At 48.0% G+C, this 17014-nt stretch overlaps 1 protein-coding gene across 1 annotated transcript in view; it reads right to left on the reverse strand.

The window, feature by feature from the left end:
* Window positions 1–17014, reverse strand: part of JAK1 (Janus kinase 1) — a 241668-nt gene that overhangs the window by 1616 nt on the left and 223038 nt on the right. The window contains 13 exon segments of the mRNA XM_036853262.1: window positions 598–708; window positions 961–1078; window positions 2725–2897; window positions 3271–3395; window positions 4153–4345; window positions 5418–5512; window positions 5635–5785; window positions 8246–8397; window positions 9494–9629; window positions 10242–10369; window positions 10849–10936; window positions 11623–11766; window positions 14635–14741. Coding sequence (XP_036709157.1) covers window positions 598–708; window positions 961–1078; window positions 2725–2897; window positions 3271–3395; window positions 4153–4345; window positions 5418–5512; window positions 5635–5785; window positions 8246–8397; window positions 9494–9629; window positions 10242–10369; window positions 10849–10936; window positions 11623–11766; window positions 14635–14741 — 1721 coding nt within the window.

Genomic DNA, 17014 nt, shown 5'->3' on the forward strand with positions numbered 1-17014 from the left:
GAAAATGTGACACATCTATAGTTCATAAATAACATTTTAACATTTGAGAAGCTCATGACTTAACTGACCTTGCAAAAAATCCAGGTCATTAATTACTATAAACCAGTTTAAGGGTGAAGTTATAGCTCAGTTTAGACTCCAAATTTCCTTACCGGCTGCTTCATTCTTTGGCTTAAACATACTATTCAGTACATCTTAAATAGTCTACAGAGTTAGTCTTAAAGGCTCAGTTCAGTTAGAAATACAGAAAACTGAATGTCACAAATGCTGTTGATATAAGTGGGATAAACTTACATACAAAAATGCAATTATATGTATTTGTCACAGGAAGGCTACACCAGCATATGCGCCTTTAGGGTGCTCACCGAGGTGAGCCTACTTCTGAAGGGAATCCCTTGCTTTGAACAAAACTTGTGGCTGTCATCTGCCCCAAAGATGATTTTCTCAGATATCTTATCTGAAATTCAGCTTCAGAAAACTATTTTAAAAGAGTTTTCTACTCATTCCTGCTCCCCCACTCCAATTCCATGCTGGATAATTCAAGCAGTGAAAACAGTAAAAACTGAGTTTTATTACTGTGAAATGGCCCATAAATACCTCTTCTGGACAGTTAGGTGGACAAGGCAAACGTTTTCCTTCTTTTAATGTATTCACAAGTCTTGTTACTGTCATCTGGCCATGAGTTGGGCCTATCATTTTCAGGAACAACTATGTAAAATAAAACCAAACAAAATATTTTACTTTGTACATATTTATATAAACACCAGATAGATTAAGGTAAAATTTCTAGAATTGGAAATTAAAACAATAAAAAGGCTTTAAAAATGAAAGTCCAAGACAATTTTCCTTTCCATTATAACACACTGATTGGATTCCATTTAAGAACAAAACTTACAAAGCAGAAGGATGGACACATTTTAATTGGGTGCTAGATTCAAACCAAGGACAAGTAAGACTTACCGCCATGGGACTGGAATCTGAATCACAGTAAGTAAGCAGCTCATGCAGAGTTACTCCAAAAGACCAGACATCAGAGGCAATATAAAACTTACACTGAATTAAACATTCTGGAGCATACCTGAAAGAAAGCAGAACTTGAAACTTCATTTCCTGGTAAGGATATTCCAAAAAGCATTAGAGTAACTCAGAAAAATCAGCTCTCTGGTTTTTCTTGGAATTTAATATTCTAAGACATTTAAGTGTGTATTATGCATCAGTCACACATGTGCTGCTGTGGTGCACATCTGATATGTGGACAGTACCCCTATGGGCTCTCATTACACATTTGCTCCCAGACATCAGTCAGACAAGTCTGTGCTCCTCATTTCACAGAGCATAGGCTCTCCATGGGGAGGGGATGGGGGGAGGAGGTGACGACGACAGGCCCGGGCTTCATGTGCCTGCAAGCTCAGATTGAGTCAGCAGTGAATTACTGCCCAGTCCTCTTCCAATGTCAGCTGTGTTGGTGAATGATACCCAACTGCCTGAGCCAGAAACTGAGGCATCCCATATGCAGTCTCAGAAATACTTCTCAAACCTACCCACTTCTCCTAAACCCCACCATCGCTGTCCAAATCACTGTCCTATTCACACCATCACTGGCTCTGGCCAAATTAGACTCCCTGGCTCCAGTCTTGCTTCCTCTCCTTCCCACAGTGATATTTTTAAACAGGAGTCCCTGTCCTTAATCCCCCCAGCAGCAACCCAAAGCTCTTAGGATGGAGTCCCAGCTCCATAACTCAGCGTCCAGGGCGTTGCCTTAGCAACCGCCAAGACCTCCCTTCGTGATCCAGCCACATGGAGCTGATTCCAGTTCCTAGGATAGCCACTGCTCTGTCTTACTCTTGCCATCATACATGCCATCTTCTAACCATCTTAACAAACCCCCAGGAATCTTTTAAGGCCTTATTTTAACAGAACTTCCAGAAAACCAAGCCTGAACCCTTTTATGGTTATGGTACCACGAAATTGGCTGCCTCACCCATTAAATTCTAAACTTGGTTGGCTTGTTCACCCTTGTATCTCTAGTACCTGGCACAAAGCAGGGCCTTGATACATATTTCTTTAATGAATAAATGGAGGTTTGGCCTTCGTGGGTGGGAGAGACCCATGTCGTGTCCATACAGGATGTACCTCGTGGTGCCAGTCAGTTCTACAGGACAGCGCAGAGTGGAGACTTTAGCAGCTTCCCCCTTGGACAGTGTTCCAGGCTGAGAGGGGTCACAGTCAGGGTGTGGCCCGCCAACCAGAATACTCTGGTGATTCATGAGAAGATGGCCAAGCTTCTTACGGATTTTTGCTCTGTTATGTCCAGGCTCTACCTGAATCTGCCAATGCCTACTCGTCACCTCCTTCCTGTCACCTTCCTGCCCCCTCCTCCTACCTGCCCTCCAGGCTTCCTCTGCATGGATGTGATTACTCCAGCTGCTAACAGTTTTAAGAACTGTGTCAGAGGAATGCCTTCTCCAGGCAAGATGGAGATGCTGAGCGTTGTGAGATTTCTTCCTTGGAAGATGATGTCCTATGAAGCTCAGGCATTTCTGCGGGTTGCTTTCAGTAAAACAGCTTAAAAGATGTTTCTTGAAGGCAAAAATCAGTCAATTCCAAATGATCTAAGTCTTTTTCTAATCTGGACTAATAAGAGACATAAACATAGCTAGAAAGGACCTATCAGAACGGTGGAAACCCTATGAAGCACTGATGAAATCTGTTTGATTCAGTTACCAAAACACAGGGCTGTCCCGATCGTCCTTGACTGTGTAGTACTCCTTATCAGTTTCAATGGCTTTGGTTAGACCAAAGTCCCCAATTTTCACTTGGTGTTCACTCTCAACAAGGACGTTTCTTGCTGCTAAGTCACGGTGAACGTATTGCCGAGAACCCAAATAGTCCATCCCCTGAGGGAGAGAAGAAAAGGCAGAGCACATTGCTGAAGGTCAGTTCAGATTGGATTTTGTATATACCACCACTTCATAACAAAAAAATATATATAAATGTCATTTCATTCACATATCACTTTTTTTTGTTTTTACTTCTTTGCAAAAACAGACCAACCTGATTCCAAGAAATACACATTAAAGAAACCATATTAACAAATCAGTTCACTTTCTTAGCAGAGGCTAATTTTCAATCCAAATCATGCAGAACAAAATAAACTCAGTACAATTACTCGAAAGTTTTCCACTTGCAGCCTAATTACAAACCAATTACCCAGGACAGAGTGCCTGATTTTTAAATTTTTACCAGGCTCTTTTTTTTTTTTCTTTTTACCTTACAAATCTGAACAGCATATTTTAACTGCTGTTTGAGGTTAATTTTGTTCTTATTCTTTGGAAGATACTCCTTAAGACTTCCCGAAGGCAGAAATTCCATGATGAGCTTAATACCATTTCCTCCTGTTTAGAAAAAAGAAACGAAAAAACAAACAAACCATCAGTACAAGGTTGCCAAAGGAAGGAACTGTGGGAGAGTAAAGGGCACAGGATCTGGAGACAGAGGACCTGAATCGCAGGCACGTTGCTTAACCTCGTAGGTGTCAGAGTCTTGGGATCCTCGGCAGTGAACAGGGTGCCTACCCTAGGGTCATCAGCGCTCACTGAGACAACACAGTGTTCTGCGAACCACTAGGCAAATGATGATTTTTAAAAATTATGAGCCACATCATCTCACTACCAATTTTAAAATATAATACATGAGTACTGTACTGGCTTGTAAAAAAGATACACTTATTAGTAAACACTACTTGCCACCTTGACTTAGAAAACTAGAAAATGAAGTACCCTGCTTAGTGTTGGATCAAAAGAACAGGGAAAGGGGAGGAGTGGGCATCAGTTTCATCTGGTCTCTGTACCCTCGTGTGCAAATATCAGGACAGGGGAAGTCCAATCCCCAGTGTGGGTGTAGCAAGAGCCAAGAGAGACAGTGCTGGAATCACCCCCCGCCTGGGGGGAGGCTGGGCAGCTTTCCCGGCAGCTCTGCAGCTGCTGAGGGTTCCGACAGTGCACACTGCTTCAAAGCCCTCGAGCTCCGGGGGCCGTGAGTTAGCACTCAGGCAGCCCAGGTGAGGCCCAGGGCACTGCCTGCTCAGCACCGGCCTTCATGACCCCAGAAAGTCACTCAGTCTTTAAACCAACCCCACTTTGCACGACATACCGTCTTCTGTGCAGATGCCTTTATACTTCACAATGTTCTCATGATAAAGGTTTCTTAAGATTTCAATTTCCTTCTTCAGATCAGCTATGTGGTTCCCTCCGCTCTCAGGCTTCAGGGATTTGACGGCCACCTGCTCCCCTGTATTGTCCCCCTCAGGGTCATACCTGCAGAGTTCGACCTTCCCAAAGTGGCCCTGGAGGGAAAGATGCACATGCTTGATCAGCGAAGCCCCGGCCTGGGCCAGCAGGACACACTTCAGAGATGAGCCTTGCTCCTTGTGCTGTTCCCCGAAGGCGGGGGTGCACACACAGCTGACCTTGCAGGTAGCAAGCTCCTACATGGGCTCTTCTTCCCCACTTGGCTTACATGCCATCCCTTCTTCTATTACTGAGCTAAGACAAGAAAAGGATCAAGTGACTGGTGAACCAACACATCAATCCCAATTTCCACGAAAGTGTAACCCAAAAGGAAATGGAGGTTATTTCTGGACATGCAGGACAACCCTGGCATTCTTTGACAGCCCTGGGTCCATGCTACAGGAGGTACCACAATGTGGCTACAAAGAGCAAGGCATGAGGAGTCTTTAGAAGACGTGGATTAGATCCCAGCTAAGCCACCTGCTAGTGATTCGAGCCTGGTCACCCAGTCTTCCGAGCTGGCTCCAGAGGTGCTCAATGTATACAGTGGTAATAAACCCTTGGGGCTGCTGTGAGGAAGCAGGAACACTGTGCCTGCAGAATGCCCAGCACTCGGCCTTGGCACATGGTGGGTACTCAAGGTGGCACAGCCTTTATTAACTACAGAAAATCTGTATAAAGATGCAAATTCCAGTAGCTTCTCTAGTCACATTTACTGTCAGGAAACTGCCATTCAAGGTCCAGAGGAAAAGCTAAAATTCTATTTTGGTGTTCTGTGAAATAAATCCATCCCTCATTTAAGCAGCCTCACAGGATAAGTATTCCCAGGAAAGTGAGAGGTAGGGACGTTTCTATTTCCACTATATCTATATCCATCCCCCATGGATGGATCCCCCCCTCTTCATTCTCTTTGTCCCTTAGAGACCAAGTCTCCCGAGGGAGCTGATCAATGTCCTGTGTGCGTGGACAGGCTGCCACCGTGTGTCAAATGGAAAAACACACAATCCTAAAGAAAACACAGTAAGATGCTTTCTCTTATAAACTTTGACCCAAAATGAGAGAGAATGGAGAGCAGCTTTAGATATCCATAGAGGTGAAGTGGTCAGCAGGGACTCGAGTATAACTTGCCTCTCCCAAGTCACGGATCCTCTTTAAGAACCGCTTTTCAAAATGTGTGGGATCCACTTCAGTTGCTGGCTTTTTTTCTGATACGATGTCTGGATCTAACAGAAGAGAAAAGAAAACATGTTAAAAAGGAGTGATTGCCCCTCACAGGCTCCTTGTTATCCCTCCCTCCCCCAGGCATTGGCTGGTCCTGGTTAAACAGCTCAAGGCAGAGTCTTACTCTGCTCCTCCAGCTTATTGATGTCTCTCATGATGGCTCGGAAGAAGGGTCTCTGGTTGGGGTCGTAGTTCATGCAGCGGGTCATAAGGTCAGCTAGCTCCTTACAAGACGGGGTCACTGGCCTGCACCGGCTTTCATAGAACCTCTCTTTCTGCAAAGAAGAGGACCACATGAAAGAAACCAAAGGAACCGCCCACAAACCTTTTAGCCCCAGGTCAGAAGGAGTTACCTAACAATCCCTAATTTAATTCCCAACAGCTTTGCTTAAAAGGAGACGTCATAACCGTGGGTGCTAATGCTGCCTTTCTCTAGCTGTGGGAAATCTTAGTCCTGGATACTAAAATAATCAGAATTCAAGGAAAACAGGCAGTATATCCCACCCAGTCCCAAATAAGCTGTATTCCAGCAAAGTCATGCAACCTTCTGGAATATGATTTGGCAACATGTGTAGCAAGCTTCAGATTCTTCAAACTCTCACTAATTGCAATTATTGAACGACTCAGAAATAAGTCAGATAGAAACAAAGATTTATGTTTAAAGATATTCCCTGCAGAATTAGATAGAGCATTACAAATTTGAAAACAACCTCAATGCCAAATATAAAATTAGTTAAATAAATCAGAGTTTAATGAAACAATGAACTCTTACATCAAATTAGTAAAAACTGTAAGACTTATTTAATCGTATAGCAAAGTACTCACAACATTAAATGAAAAAATATACAACATTAAATGAAAAAATAACTGTATCTAGCATGGTCCCAAGTTTGTTTAAAAAAGAGAGATATAAACAGACTGGAAGACAATATGCCAAAGTGTTAAATATTAGTTAGGGGTGACCAGAATATAGTGATTAATAATTTCTTTTTTAAAAATAGTTTTCTCTGTTTTCTAAATTCTCATCAACAGGGTTAATACTTTAAAATTCTGAAGTGAATAATTGATGCCCTTTAAAAAAAATTAAGTGAATTTGCTACACTTTAGGCTCTGGTCTGTAGCTGACTCTCAAGGGTACTAGTTTCTCTTCTGGTCCCTGTGGGTCCTAGGGTGGGGTGGAGGCAGGCCCCAGAGGAGAGGAGGAAGATGGGCTGGAATTAAGGAGCTGAGAGCTCCCTCTGCCTTGGAGTGTCTCTCACTGTTCCAGGCTCCAGCAGAGCCAGGGGGAAAGGTCGCCCAACCCACCCAAGGGTACCTGGGAGAAGAGACAGACCCTCCTTTATCAAAGGCACAGACCTTTCCTTACACCATCTCCGTATTCTGCTCAGTCCTGGGTACACAGAAGGTGCTCAATAAATACTGACTGACAGCAAAGGGTATGCTGTTTTGTTTCCAAGGAAGTTAAAAATAAAATGACTCCCAGAAGCCCCAGCTGAAGATCCTAAATACAGATCTATGGATGTGACGGTTTCTCTGTTGGTTTTATCTTAACTCCTCTTTCCCAAGTCCTGCACCATGTTTACCTGGCAAAAGGCTAACAGGTTACAGGTTCTCTCGCCTCTTCGGTATCTCCTCCACGTGCACCCTCCACTCTGGATCCTCACCGCCACTTCCTGGTTCAGGCCGTCGCCACTGAGAGCCTCAGAGCAAGAGGCCTCTCCTCACTCAGCCTGTCCATCCAACCACCATCCAGATGAGCTGCGCCCAGTCTGGCCTCCAAGCACCTGGCTCCCCACCCAAACCCTTCAGTGTCCCACATCACCCCAGTAAAACTCTGAAGCCTGGCATTCAGGGTCTCTACACAATCCAACCTCAAAGGACCCTTCCCACCTTTTTACCTGTCATTCCTCTCCACACTCCAGGCAAATGAAACCACTCACTGCTCCCTGTGGACAACTGAAATGCCACCCTCCCTTGGACTTTGATCATTCCCTCCCAGCTAAAAGTGATGCCTGCCTCTCTAAACACACAAGACACATCCCAATAATCAAATCAGTGAGTTGGGATCAGTGGTCCTTCACTGTAACTTTCACTACTTTATCCCTTTGGAGTTAGAGCCTCCACTAGCTTTCTGCAAGTGAACATAAGAAAGGGTCAGCCTCGAAATTTTGCATTCTAGCTAAGGAAGCCGGGCCTTGGGCCGCCTGCAAGGGTAATGACACTGCCCTACCCAACATGCAGGGCTCTTAAGGTGATGATTTCAGATATTATGTGTGGAATCCTTATCGCTGTTTTAGCCCAACTCTCCTACTACACCCTAAGGTCCTCAAGGGTAGGAAAGGCCTCTGTCTGTTTCATTGTGAACCCCCAGCTTTAACTTAGGACAACGCCTGGTACACAGAAGGAACTCAATAAATATCTGGGTGTTAATTTTGCAATGCTATAGTGATCTATTGAGCACACATTGTGTACCTGGGACTCTACACGCATTATTTACTTAATCTTCACAACAACCGTGCAAAGGAGGTATTATTTATTCCCATTTTACAGATGATGAAACCAAGGGCCAAGGAAATTAAGTAACATTTGCGAGGTCACAAAGGCAGTAAGCTTGTGGAGGAGAGTCAAACCCGTGCCCGTCTCCTCCCACAATATGAGGCTTCCTGATAACTCCTGAGACCCCCATGAGTGTCCAAGGGGTCCTCACTCAGCTCACACCCTGGAAAGCAACTCACCTCAATCAGTGTCTTGTCTTTCAAGGGGATCTCGCCATTGTAGCAGATTTCCCAGAGTGTGGTTCCAAAGCTCCACTTGTCAGCGGCCACACTCAGGTTCTTCGAGTCTTCAACACACTCAGGAGCGATCCATGGGATTCGTTCTATGCACTCTGGAAAAGACAAGAAACATTTACAGATCAGTTTCTGCAATCACCTGGGGAGTATATCACTGCCATTGCAGCAAGAACTGGGAGTTAACAAAGAAACTCTTTCAAGTAGTGTTTTCCAAACATGGACCACGGTTGCCCTGGTCCTGCAGGGAGTTTGTTAAAGGGGCGGTTTTCCAGGTCCCTCAGCCCTGGCCCTTCCAATGCATCTGTCTGAGTCAGGGCCTGCAGCTGTGTCTGTTTAACACAAACTCCCCAAGAAGGTCGTGTGAGTCAGTCTTTGAAGCTTTGGCCTCAGAAACAGCAAAGCACCCCAGGGTGGAAGCCAACACCCTGGGGAGGGAGAACAGGGGGGCACATGGACAAAGGCTTAAGAAAGAGAAGGCTGGGGAGAAGAGGCCGACAGATGCAGAGCGGGCATGGGCTTACCCCCATGCTCTGCATATCACCCTGCAAGGGCCCAGGGGTTCAATGGTATCCCACATATGACCTACAGGTAGAGTATGACCTGTGCGGCACTGCTTACAGTGTCTCAGCTCCCAGGTCTGCCCTCTCCTTTGGAGTCCTCAACTCATGATGACCTCATTCAAAGAGAAGCTGCAAGACCACAGCAATTGCTAAGGTGCCTCCCCAAACTGCTCACTAACTACAGTGGATTTCTTGTTTTGTTTTGTTTTTAATTTTTATTGGAGTATAGTTGCTTACAGTGGATTTCAACACAAACACAGGTAGGACCCAGGTCCCACTCCTCCTGACACATCTCTGACCACCCCAGACCCTCGACCTCCCCTTGAACAAGGTGCTGCCCCAGCACCTTAAACACAGCTCCTTCATCGCAAGACCAGACCTGCCCCAGCTGAGTTGTGTTTCTCCTACTGCATAGTCAGCTCCTTGAGGGCAGGGACCGACCCTCCCACGCCTGACGTCTCCCCTGCCCCCAGGGCTGGGCAGGAGCACAGACGCCTTTTGCAGAAGTGTGCTTTCTAAAATGAGGCAGAACCCCAGCCCAGCCCCCTTCCCTGCTGGCCTGGCCCTGCCTCAGGGTTGGGGGAAGGGGATGGGTGGGGCAGGAGACGGGAGGGAGGGAGGGAGGACACACCTTGCCTGGACAGCACAGTGACGGGGATGCCGGGGTCACTGAGCTTGATGAAGGGGCCGCACTCGCTGTCAGTGCCCTCGCGGGCCAGGAGGAGGTTTTTAGTGCACACGTTCCCGTGGACCAGATCTTTATCCTCCTGCAGAGTGAAAAGGCAGGGCTCAGCAAAGTTGCCCATGGAGCTGCCCTCCTTCCCACGGTCTCTCCTGTTTCCCACAGGTCACAATCCACATTCCCCAGCCCCAGCCAGACCCGGACAGCTTAGCTCTCCCGATGATGATCTGTGTGACTCAGGCACATCATATTACGTCCCTTTGCTCCAGTTCCCTCATCAGTGAACCAGGGATAACAATGGAGCATGCCTCATAGGGCTTTTGTGAGAATTAAAGTGATTATCAGAGCCTGAAAAACACCTGAACAGCTGAACCATGGTAAGCACTCAATAAATGTGAGCTACTATTGATGCTAATAGTTTCATTCACTCATTCAACAAGTACTGTAATATTTCTACTCTTATCATACACTGCAGTATGGAAGTCAGTCCTCTGAAGTGATAAAAATTTCCCTCTAAGCACGATTCATACGTAAGCACACAGAACAGCCCACGATGATGGCTTTCACTAAGCACCAGGCACACCTGTGTTTAGGTGCAGAGCCCAGGCCCTCCAGCCTGCTTGGCTGGTACCTCCTTCCTGCCTCCCCACATTCTGGTTCCTGATGGGGACCACCACAGACATCAGAACATACTTACCAAGTAACTCAGAGCGCTGGCCAGCTGTTTGGCAACTTTGAACTTCCAGGGTGTGGTGAGGACATCACTTTTCCGGTGCATGAAGAGATCCAGGGGCCCCCCCTCCACAAACTCTTCCACCATGATATCTACAAACACAAAAACAGCCACACCTGCAACCTTCTGTCCATCTGGGACAGCACCCTCCCTCATCCCCTTGCGAGAGCTCACTTTAACGGCTGGTACTCCGCCTGGGGGTGCCAATGGTAGAGTGCTTCAGAGTCGGACAGGCCTGGGTTCAAGCCCTGCCTGGAGCTCCTTCTACTCTGACTCTCTGGGCAAAGAACTCAGCTCACTCACTCCCCACCTCCCGAGTCTAGCACAATGTGGGGCCCAGAGCTGGCAAGAAGTAAACACTCAAGAAATTCGTGAAAAACAGATGGGATCTAGTTCCATGTCCACTATTAACTCAAGCAAGCGACCTGCTCAGTACTTTGAGTTCCCTGATTGCAAAAAGGAAAGCAAGAAGCCTGGGCGACATGAGGAGGGTATCAGCTCCCACTCATCTTCACAGCAACCACGCTCCCTGGCCAGGGCCGACTTCCCCTTCCAAAGAGAATACACTTACTCTCCACGTCTCGTACACAAACGCCGTAGAGGTACACGATGTGTTTATGGGAGACCTGTCTCATCATGCTGGCTGCCTCAAAGAAGGCCTGTGGGAGAAAAGGACAAAGAAATGTCAAGGGCCGGCCTCCACTGGTCTGATCCTAAAGGGGCTCCGCTGAGGGGAAAGTCAGTGGATCCCAGGAAAGGTCACCACTGTCCTCATCCCAAGCCCTGAAACTACTCCCCTGGCCTCAACTACCCAGAGGCACTGCCAAGCCTCAACTGTGAGGGCCATCTAGCTGGGACATAGGACTCATTTAGAAAACCTAATAGGATGCAGAGCCAGGCTGGCAGGAGAGGCTGACTGACAACGTCCCCGTTCGATACGCATGTCCACCACTTCCTCTTCCTTCAAACTTTGGGAAATAACAACGTTTGACACTATATTAGAATAAAAGGAAAACCAAGGCAGCAGATGTCTGTTGAGACTTGGCTTTATCACTCCCTAACAGTTTGTGGGATCCGGGGTAAGTCATTTTACTGCTCTGGGCTTTACTTTCCCAGACGCTGAAGTGACAGCCTGGACTGCATCAGGCACTTTGAGACCATTCAGCTAGAGTCTGGGGCTCCACGGCATTGCCACACGGACCTCTAGGAAGGAAACGGAAGAGAGTGGGACGGACAGGGAGGGACAGGCCCAAAATCAGGGCAAAGGCTCTTCTTAGCCCACTGTGCTCTACTGGCTCCAGAAATGAGGGAGGGGAGAGGGCGGGGTTATGAGGAAGACACTTGCCAGAGAAATGTCCCTGTGGCTGGGGTCTAAGACTTTGAGGATCACTTTTATTCTCTTCTCTTCGGAAGTTCCTTCGTCATCCTTGTAATCCGTGAGGGTCCCAGAGTAGATGTGTGTCCGCGTGCCTCTCCCAAGGTGCTCGCCCTGAAGGAGGAGGCAGGAGGTTAGGGTGACCACCCCCTGGGGCTTCAGTGGTGCCAGAGTCTGGGACGGAGTCCTCAGTGGGAACGCACATCAGCAGGGATGGGGCAACGGCAAAGGGGCCCCAGGAGCTCAAGCCTCTCCAGTGCCTGGTCCTGTCAGGCCTCCAGAGGAAACAAAAAGCTACTTGGCCAAACACAGCTGTGGCACTCCCTGGGCCCCAGGAAACAATCCTCATATTCTCTGAACAGCAACCCGCTATCTACCTCCAAGAACAGCCTGGGGCCGAAACATAACCCTGACCTTTCACAAAACTTCCAACAGTGCCATCAAAAGCCACCAACATCAGCCCCCACTAGGCCTCCAGAACAGTCTCAGAGAGGACCTCCCTCCCCCCTCCCCCAGGAGGCTCCTGCACTCACAGGAGTTGTTCTCACAAAGAGAACAGGCTTGTGAGCCCTACTGCTTGCTGGCCTTTTAACTTACAGACCTCCTTTCATCACGCTCAATCGGCACCCACTTTCTGTAAACGGGTTAACAATGTACCTGCCTCGTAGGGTTGGTGTAAGAATCAAATGAGGAACTAGGTAGAACAGCTCCTGGAGCACAGTGGGTAGAAGCCAATCCACTGGGCCAGTGCGTTTTGTCTGATCGCCCTCTCACACCTAAACTATTCATTTTCTATCCATCTACCTGATGCATGGGGGCACATGTGCATGCTTTCAAATCAGTGATACAATTTATACATGCATATGCCCTAGCAATCCCCAGAGGAAGGTGATGTGAAGACAGAGGCAGAGGCTGGAGGGACAGGCCTCAGTTTCCCCACATATGAAAAGGGATAATAAAACCAAATGAGCAGCATAAGAACTAAAAGAGATCATCTGCTCAAGGCCCCGAACATATAATGATCTGTCTCTAAGGCCCTTCCAGCTTAAGCTTTAATAATTATGGCTTAAATACTCTTAATATTTGAAAATCAAAACGTAATTCATGAAACTCAGGCACTGTCAAGCTATTGACATTAACCCCACAAAACTTATTATTTGGAGTTCTATTATTCTATTATCCTAGGACCGCCTATAAATGCAGAAAATGCACTGGCTGACTCCCTCAGCTGATTTCTGTCTCCCTCAAGAATGTACACAATCGTTAATTGGGTATATTAATTTGCACAAACACCACCATTTGTCATCTGTCATAGCAGAATGGTGATACATCCGCCCTGTCTACTATATCCTGGCAAGGTCCTGTGACTATTCATTAAAGCTGCATGTGTCATGAAGCGATACATCAAGATTATGGGAAGTTGCGTTCCCAGAACATCCCACAAAAGCCATATGCTTTCAGAATAATTACTCTTCCTCAGAAAGGGTGCTTATTCCAGGGCCAAGTCATGGATGGCACTGTGCTGTCAGGATTCCACAGCAACCCAGAGGCCCCTGCGTGTACCACCTCAGCCTCCCTCCATGCTGCTCCTTCTGCCTTTGTCTAGTGCTTGTTCATCCTCTGCTTTGATGCCACTTCCCCCAGGAAGCCACCGCTGTCCCCCCAAGACTAGGTAGGATGACCATCTGACAGTCCCGCATCCTGCCATACTTCCCTACTTAGGGCTTGTCTCCCGGTGGTATAATTATCTGCTTAAGATAGACGAGAGTCTGCCTCGCCCACCGGACTGTGTGCCTGCCGAGGGTGGCAGTCATGCCTGGCATGGGCAACTGCTCAATCACTGTTGGCTAAATGAACGCTGGAGGTGCAGAGGGTGGTAATCTGCCCAGAGACTCAAGGGCAAGGACAGAAGGAAGACCCCAAGTACATGTCAAGTTCCAGGCAGAAAAGAGGCTGGGGTACTGCGGATCTGCGATTTTAATCTCTGGACACAGCTCTCAAAACCACCCGAGGGACAGAACAGTAAGATCTGGCCCTCAGGCCCTCAGTGAAGCATTTACGTAAGTGAAGCGAGGCACTTGCAGCTGTGGACTTCCACTCCCTCAAAACCTCCCCAACAATTTCAGGGACCGGCTTCAAAAAGTAAATGAACAAGGCAACCCCACGCTTGCCACCCTCCGCCAGGCTCCTCAATGACAGTGAGCCCACGATTTCCCCTCCAACACCTCCAAGGTGGCGCAGCCCCTGCCGGGCAGTAAGCGGCCTATGTGGCTTCCTTTCCTCCCAGGCTGCTGGCACGCCGCCTCCTTAGCCTCCCCGGCCCGCGTGTGGCTCTGTGTAAGGGGCTGGGGAGGTGGGTGCAGAACGGAAAGTGGGGGTTCCCTGGGCCTCACACCCTAGCAAGGCCCAAGGGCAGCTACGAGGGAAACTGGGCCTGCCTAAGGCTGCAGAATCTGGGCAAAGGCTGGGACACTGGTCTGAGGGATCTGATTCTCAAGACAGTTCTCCTCCAGGGTGTATCTACTGCTCCCTCACTGTGCTCTGTGTGCCCCCAGCTTTGCTCCTTCTGGAAACGTCATCAGAAAGCCCAGGACTGAAATTCAGAAGTGCTTTTTCACACAGCATGTTTTGGGACAATGAGGGTCATCAGCCCATACTCCCCCGTGGAGACCTGTCAGCATTCCCACCAAGTTCTCCAACTACTTCTACCTGCAGAAGACCATGCATGGAAGGTCCCTATTACCCTAGATAACCCTACATAACTTGACTAACCCAGCTCTTTCAAGGAGAAAGCCTCTAGGGCGCATCAGCAAGGCCGGGATGGACAGCAGGGAACTGGCTGACCAGCTGTACCTATGAAGGGGAAGTCTTGTTCTTTTTCCACCAGGGTCTCCCCAAACCCGACTTCCTCCTCCCCACATTCCCCAGGCTTTTCTGCTGTGGGAAGGCAGGACCAGGGCTGGATCTGCAGCAGTGACTCACCTGCATAATATCTTTCTTGAGGATCCGATCAAAACTCAGCTGGCTCATGGGGTAGACAGGCTGCCACTCCTGGGCTTTCTTGGTGGCCACCAGGAGATTGGAGATTTCTATGGAAGAGAGAGGAGAAGTCTGAGCAGAGCAGCGAAGGTCTAAGGTCCCAGTCGGCCAACATCTGCTGGGCCATGGGCTTGCTGAATACATACTTGTGCATTTGTTGGTTCAGTCATTCAACAAATATTTACTAAGTACTTGATTCCCACCCGCCAGGAGCTCACAGGCTAATAACAGAGCCAATACGAAACAAATAATCAACCAATCAAAATCTGTGCAGCTACTCTTAAAGGGCAGGTACAGGCACTCCAGGGTTGACACAGCAGGATCCGTCCCAGTAAAAGAGGTCAGGGGAGGAAATGAAATGTTAAAAGCTGAGAACGGAAACTCCAAGAATGTAGGCCCTGTGTCCATCTTATTTCCTGTTCTACCTCCACAGCCTGGTACACAGTAGGCACTCAATAAATACTTGTTAAATGTGTAAATGAATAATCAGGGTGTGGGCTGAAGGATGAGAGCTAAGGATGGAGGAAGCACTTTGGGAGTGACGGGAACCAAAACTGGGGGGTGAAAAACACAGGTTTTGTGAGGAACAGGGCGGGTGACCCCAAAAGAAGGTCACGCCTGAGCCTCTCTGGGCTCCCAGCAGCACCTGACAAGGAAGCACTTACTAAATCCTGGCTGAATGTACAGATTTTGAGCAGACCATCCCCCAGATTCTACTGATTCAAACAGCAAACCAAACCCATTACAAAATCTGCCGAGCAGAGTCAGCACAGGTGGCTAACTGGGAATTTATAATCCACGGAAGCTGCCTTCCCACCATGGAGCCACTGCAAGCTCCAAGGCTATCATGAGGGAAGAAAGCACCTTCCAGATTCGAACTAGTAGTGCGAGTATTCTAGGAGCCCCTGAAGGTTCTTATGTGTTCATTCACTAGCTGCGAGTACCGGGTCCCTACGGTGAGCCAAGTGACTCAAATCCTCACTACCCTGCAAGGCAGGGTTTTTCTTTTGTTTTTTTCAGCTCATATTTTCTGACTGCTTTCTCTGTGCCAGGCACTGTCCTAAAGAGCTTTATACACATTAGCTCCTTTGTCCTTATGACAATCCTATGAGATATACTTATCCCCTTTTATAGATCAGAAAAACAGATTCAGAGCCATTAAACCATCTGCCCACAGTCAGGCTTAGGATTCATGCTGCATTCAGGGCTGGCTCCAGTCTCTTACCTCCACAGACAGCATGCCTGGCCCTAGTGGGGGGTACAAAGCTGGGAGCCAAAAACTGGTTCCGATACAGACTCCCTTGTTATCATATCCTGGTACTCCCTTTTTCAGAGTCTCCTCTCTTTCATTCTGTTATCCTGACTCCACCCTGTTACCTGGGTAAAATCAGGTTCAAACAGGCAACTCAGGACTGCCCTGATGGAGAAAAGACATCAAGAAAGGGTCACTTGAATGGTGCCCGCAGGGAAGGGTCTGGGCAATAGAGCCATCGAGGAAATCAGGAGGATGGGAACAGGGACCATTTATGGGCTGATTATTTGCATGGCCACTTCAGGAAACATGGCACTAGGGTCAACTGTGTGAGCGGGGAAAGCTGTTAAACCTCCATGAAATCTGTTTCCTCACTAGAAAAATGGGGGACACAGTCATGCCCCTTGTTGGGCTGCTGTGAGGGATAAACGAGATGACGCACGTGAAGGGCTCACTTCAGTCCCTGGTGTGAGGTGACTGCCCCATAACCAGCAGCCACTGTGACTGTGACCAGTGTTACATCTGTTAGCACCGTCATCCTTGCCGTACCAGCCGGTTCCTGAAGCCTTGGCAATAATCTACAGCAGTCCTCAGTGTCAGAGCTGGACAGTGTAGAAATCAAGCTCCAAGCTTGACTCCATGAATGAGGACATGAGAGGATCAGTGGCAACTGGTCAGTAGGTCCTGTGGGCCTCTATCTCCTTCTTAACATGGTCACCCTCAGATTTGGAGAACGGCAGTGGGGCTGGGCAATGCACAAGAGATGTGGACTTTCTTGACTGTCACACCCACTCTGAGTGGCCACCTCCTTTTTATTTATTCCATGAGGAGTTTCTTGGTTGCATTTTCAAGTGTGAAACCCAGGTTGGGGTCCGGCCATCAGAAGCCTGTGCTCAGAAGGGCCGAGGCACTGAGGAACCCAAAATGGCATTCCCTTTAGTTTTCATGATTTCACCACTTCTCTAATTTGCAGGTGAGGGAAGACAGAGGGCTTCTGAGGGCCTATGTGAAAAAGCCGCACACACAGGGCTTAGTCTTGCTCTCCCACCCACAGCACCCTTATCCCCAGGG

Source organism: Balaenoptera musculus, chromosome 1 (genome assembly GCF_009873245.2).
Source record: "Balaenoptera musculus isolate JJ_BM4_2016_0621 chromosome 1, mBalMus1.pri.v3, whole genome shotgun sequence".
Lineage (NCBI taxonomy): Eukaryota > Metazoa > Chordata > Mammalia > Artiodactyla > Balaenopteridae > Balaenoptera > Balaenoptera musculus.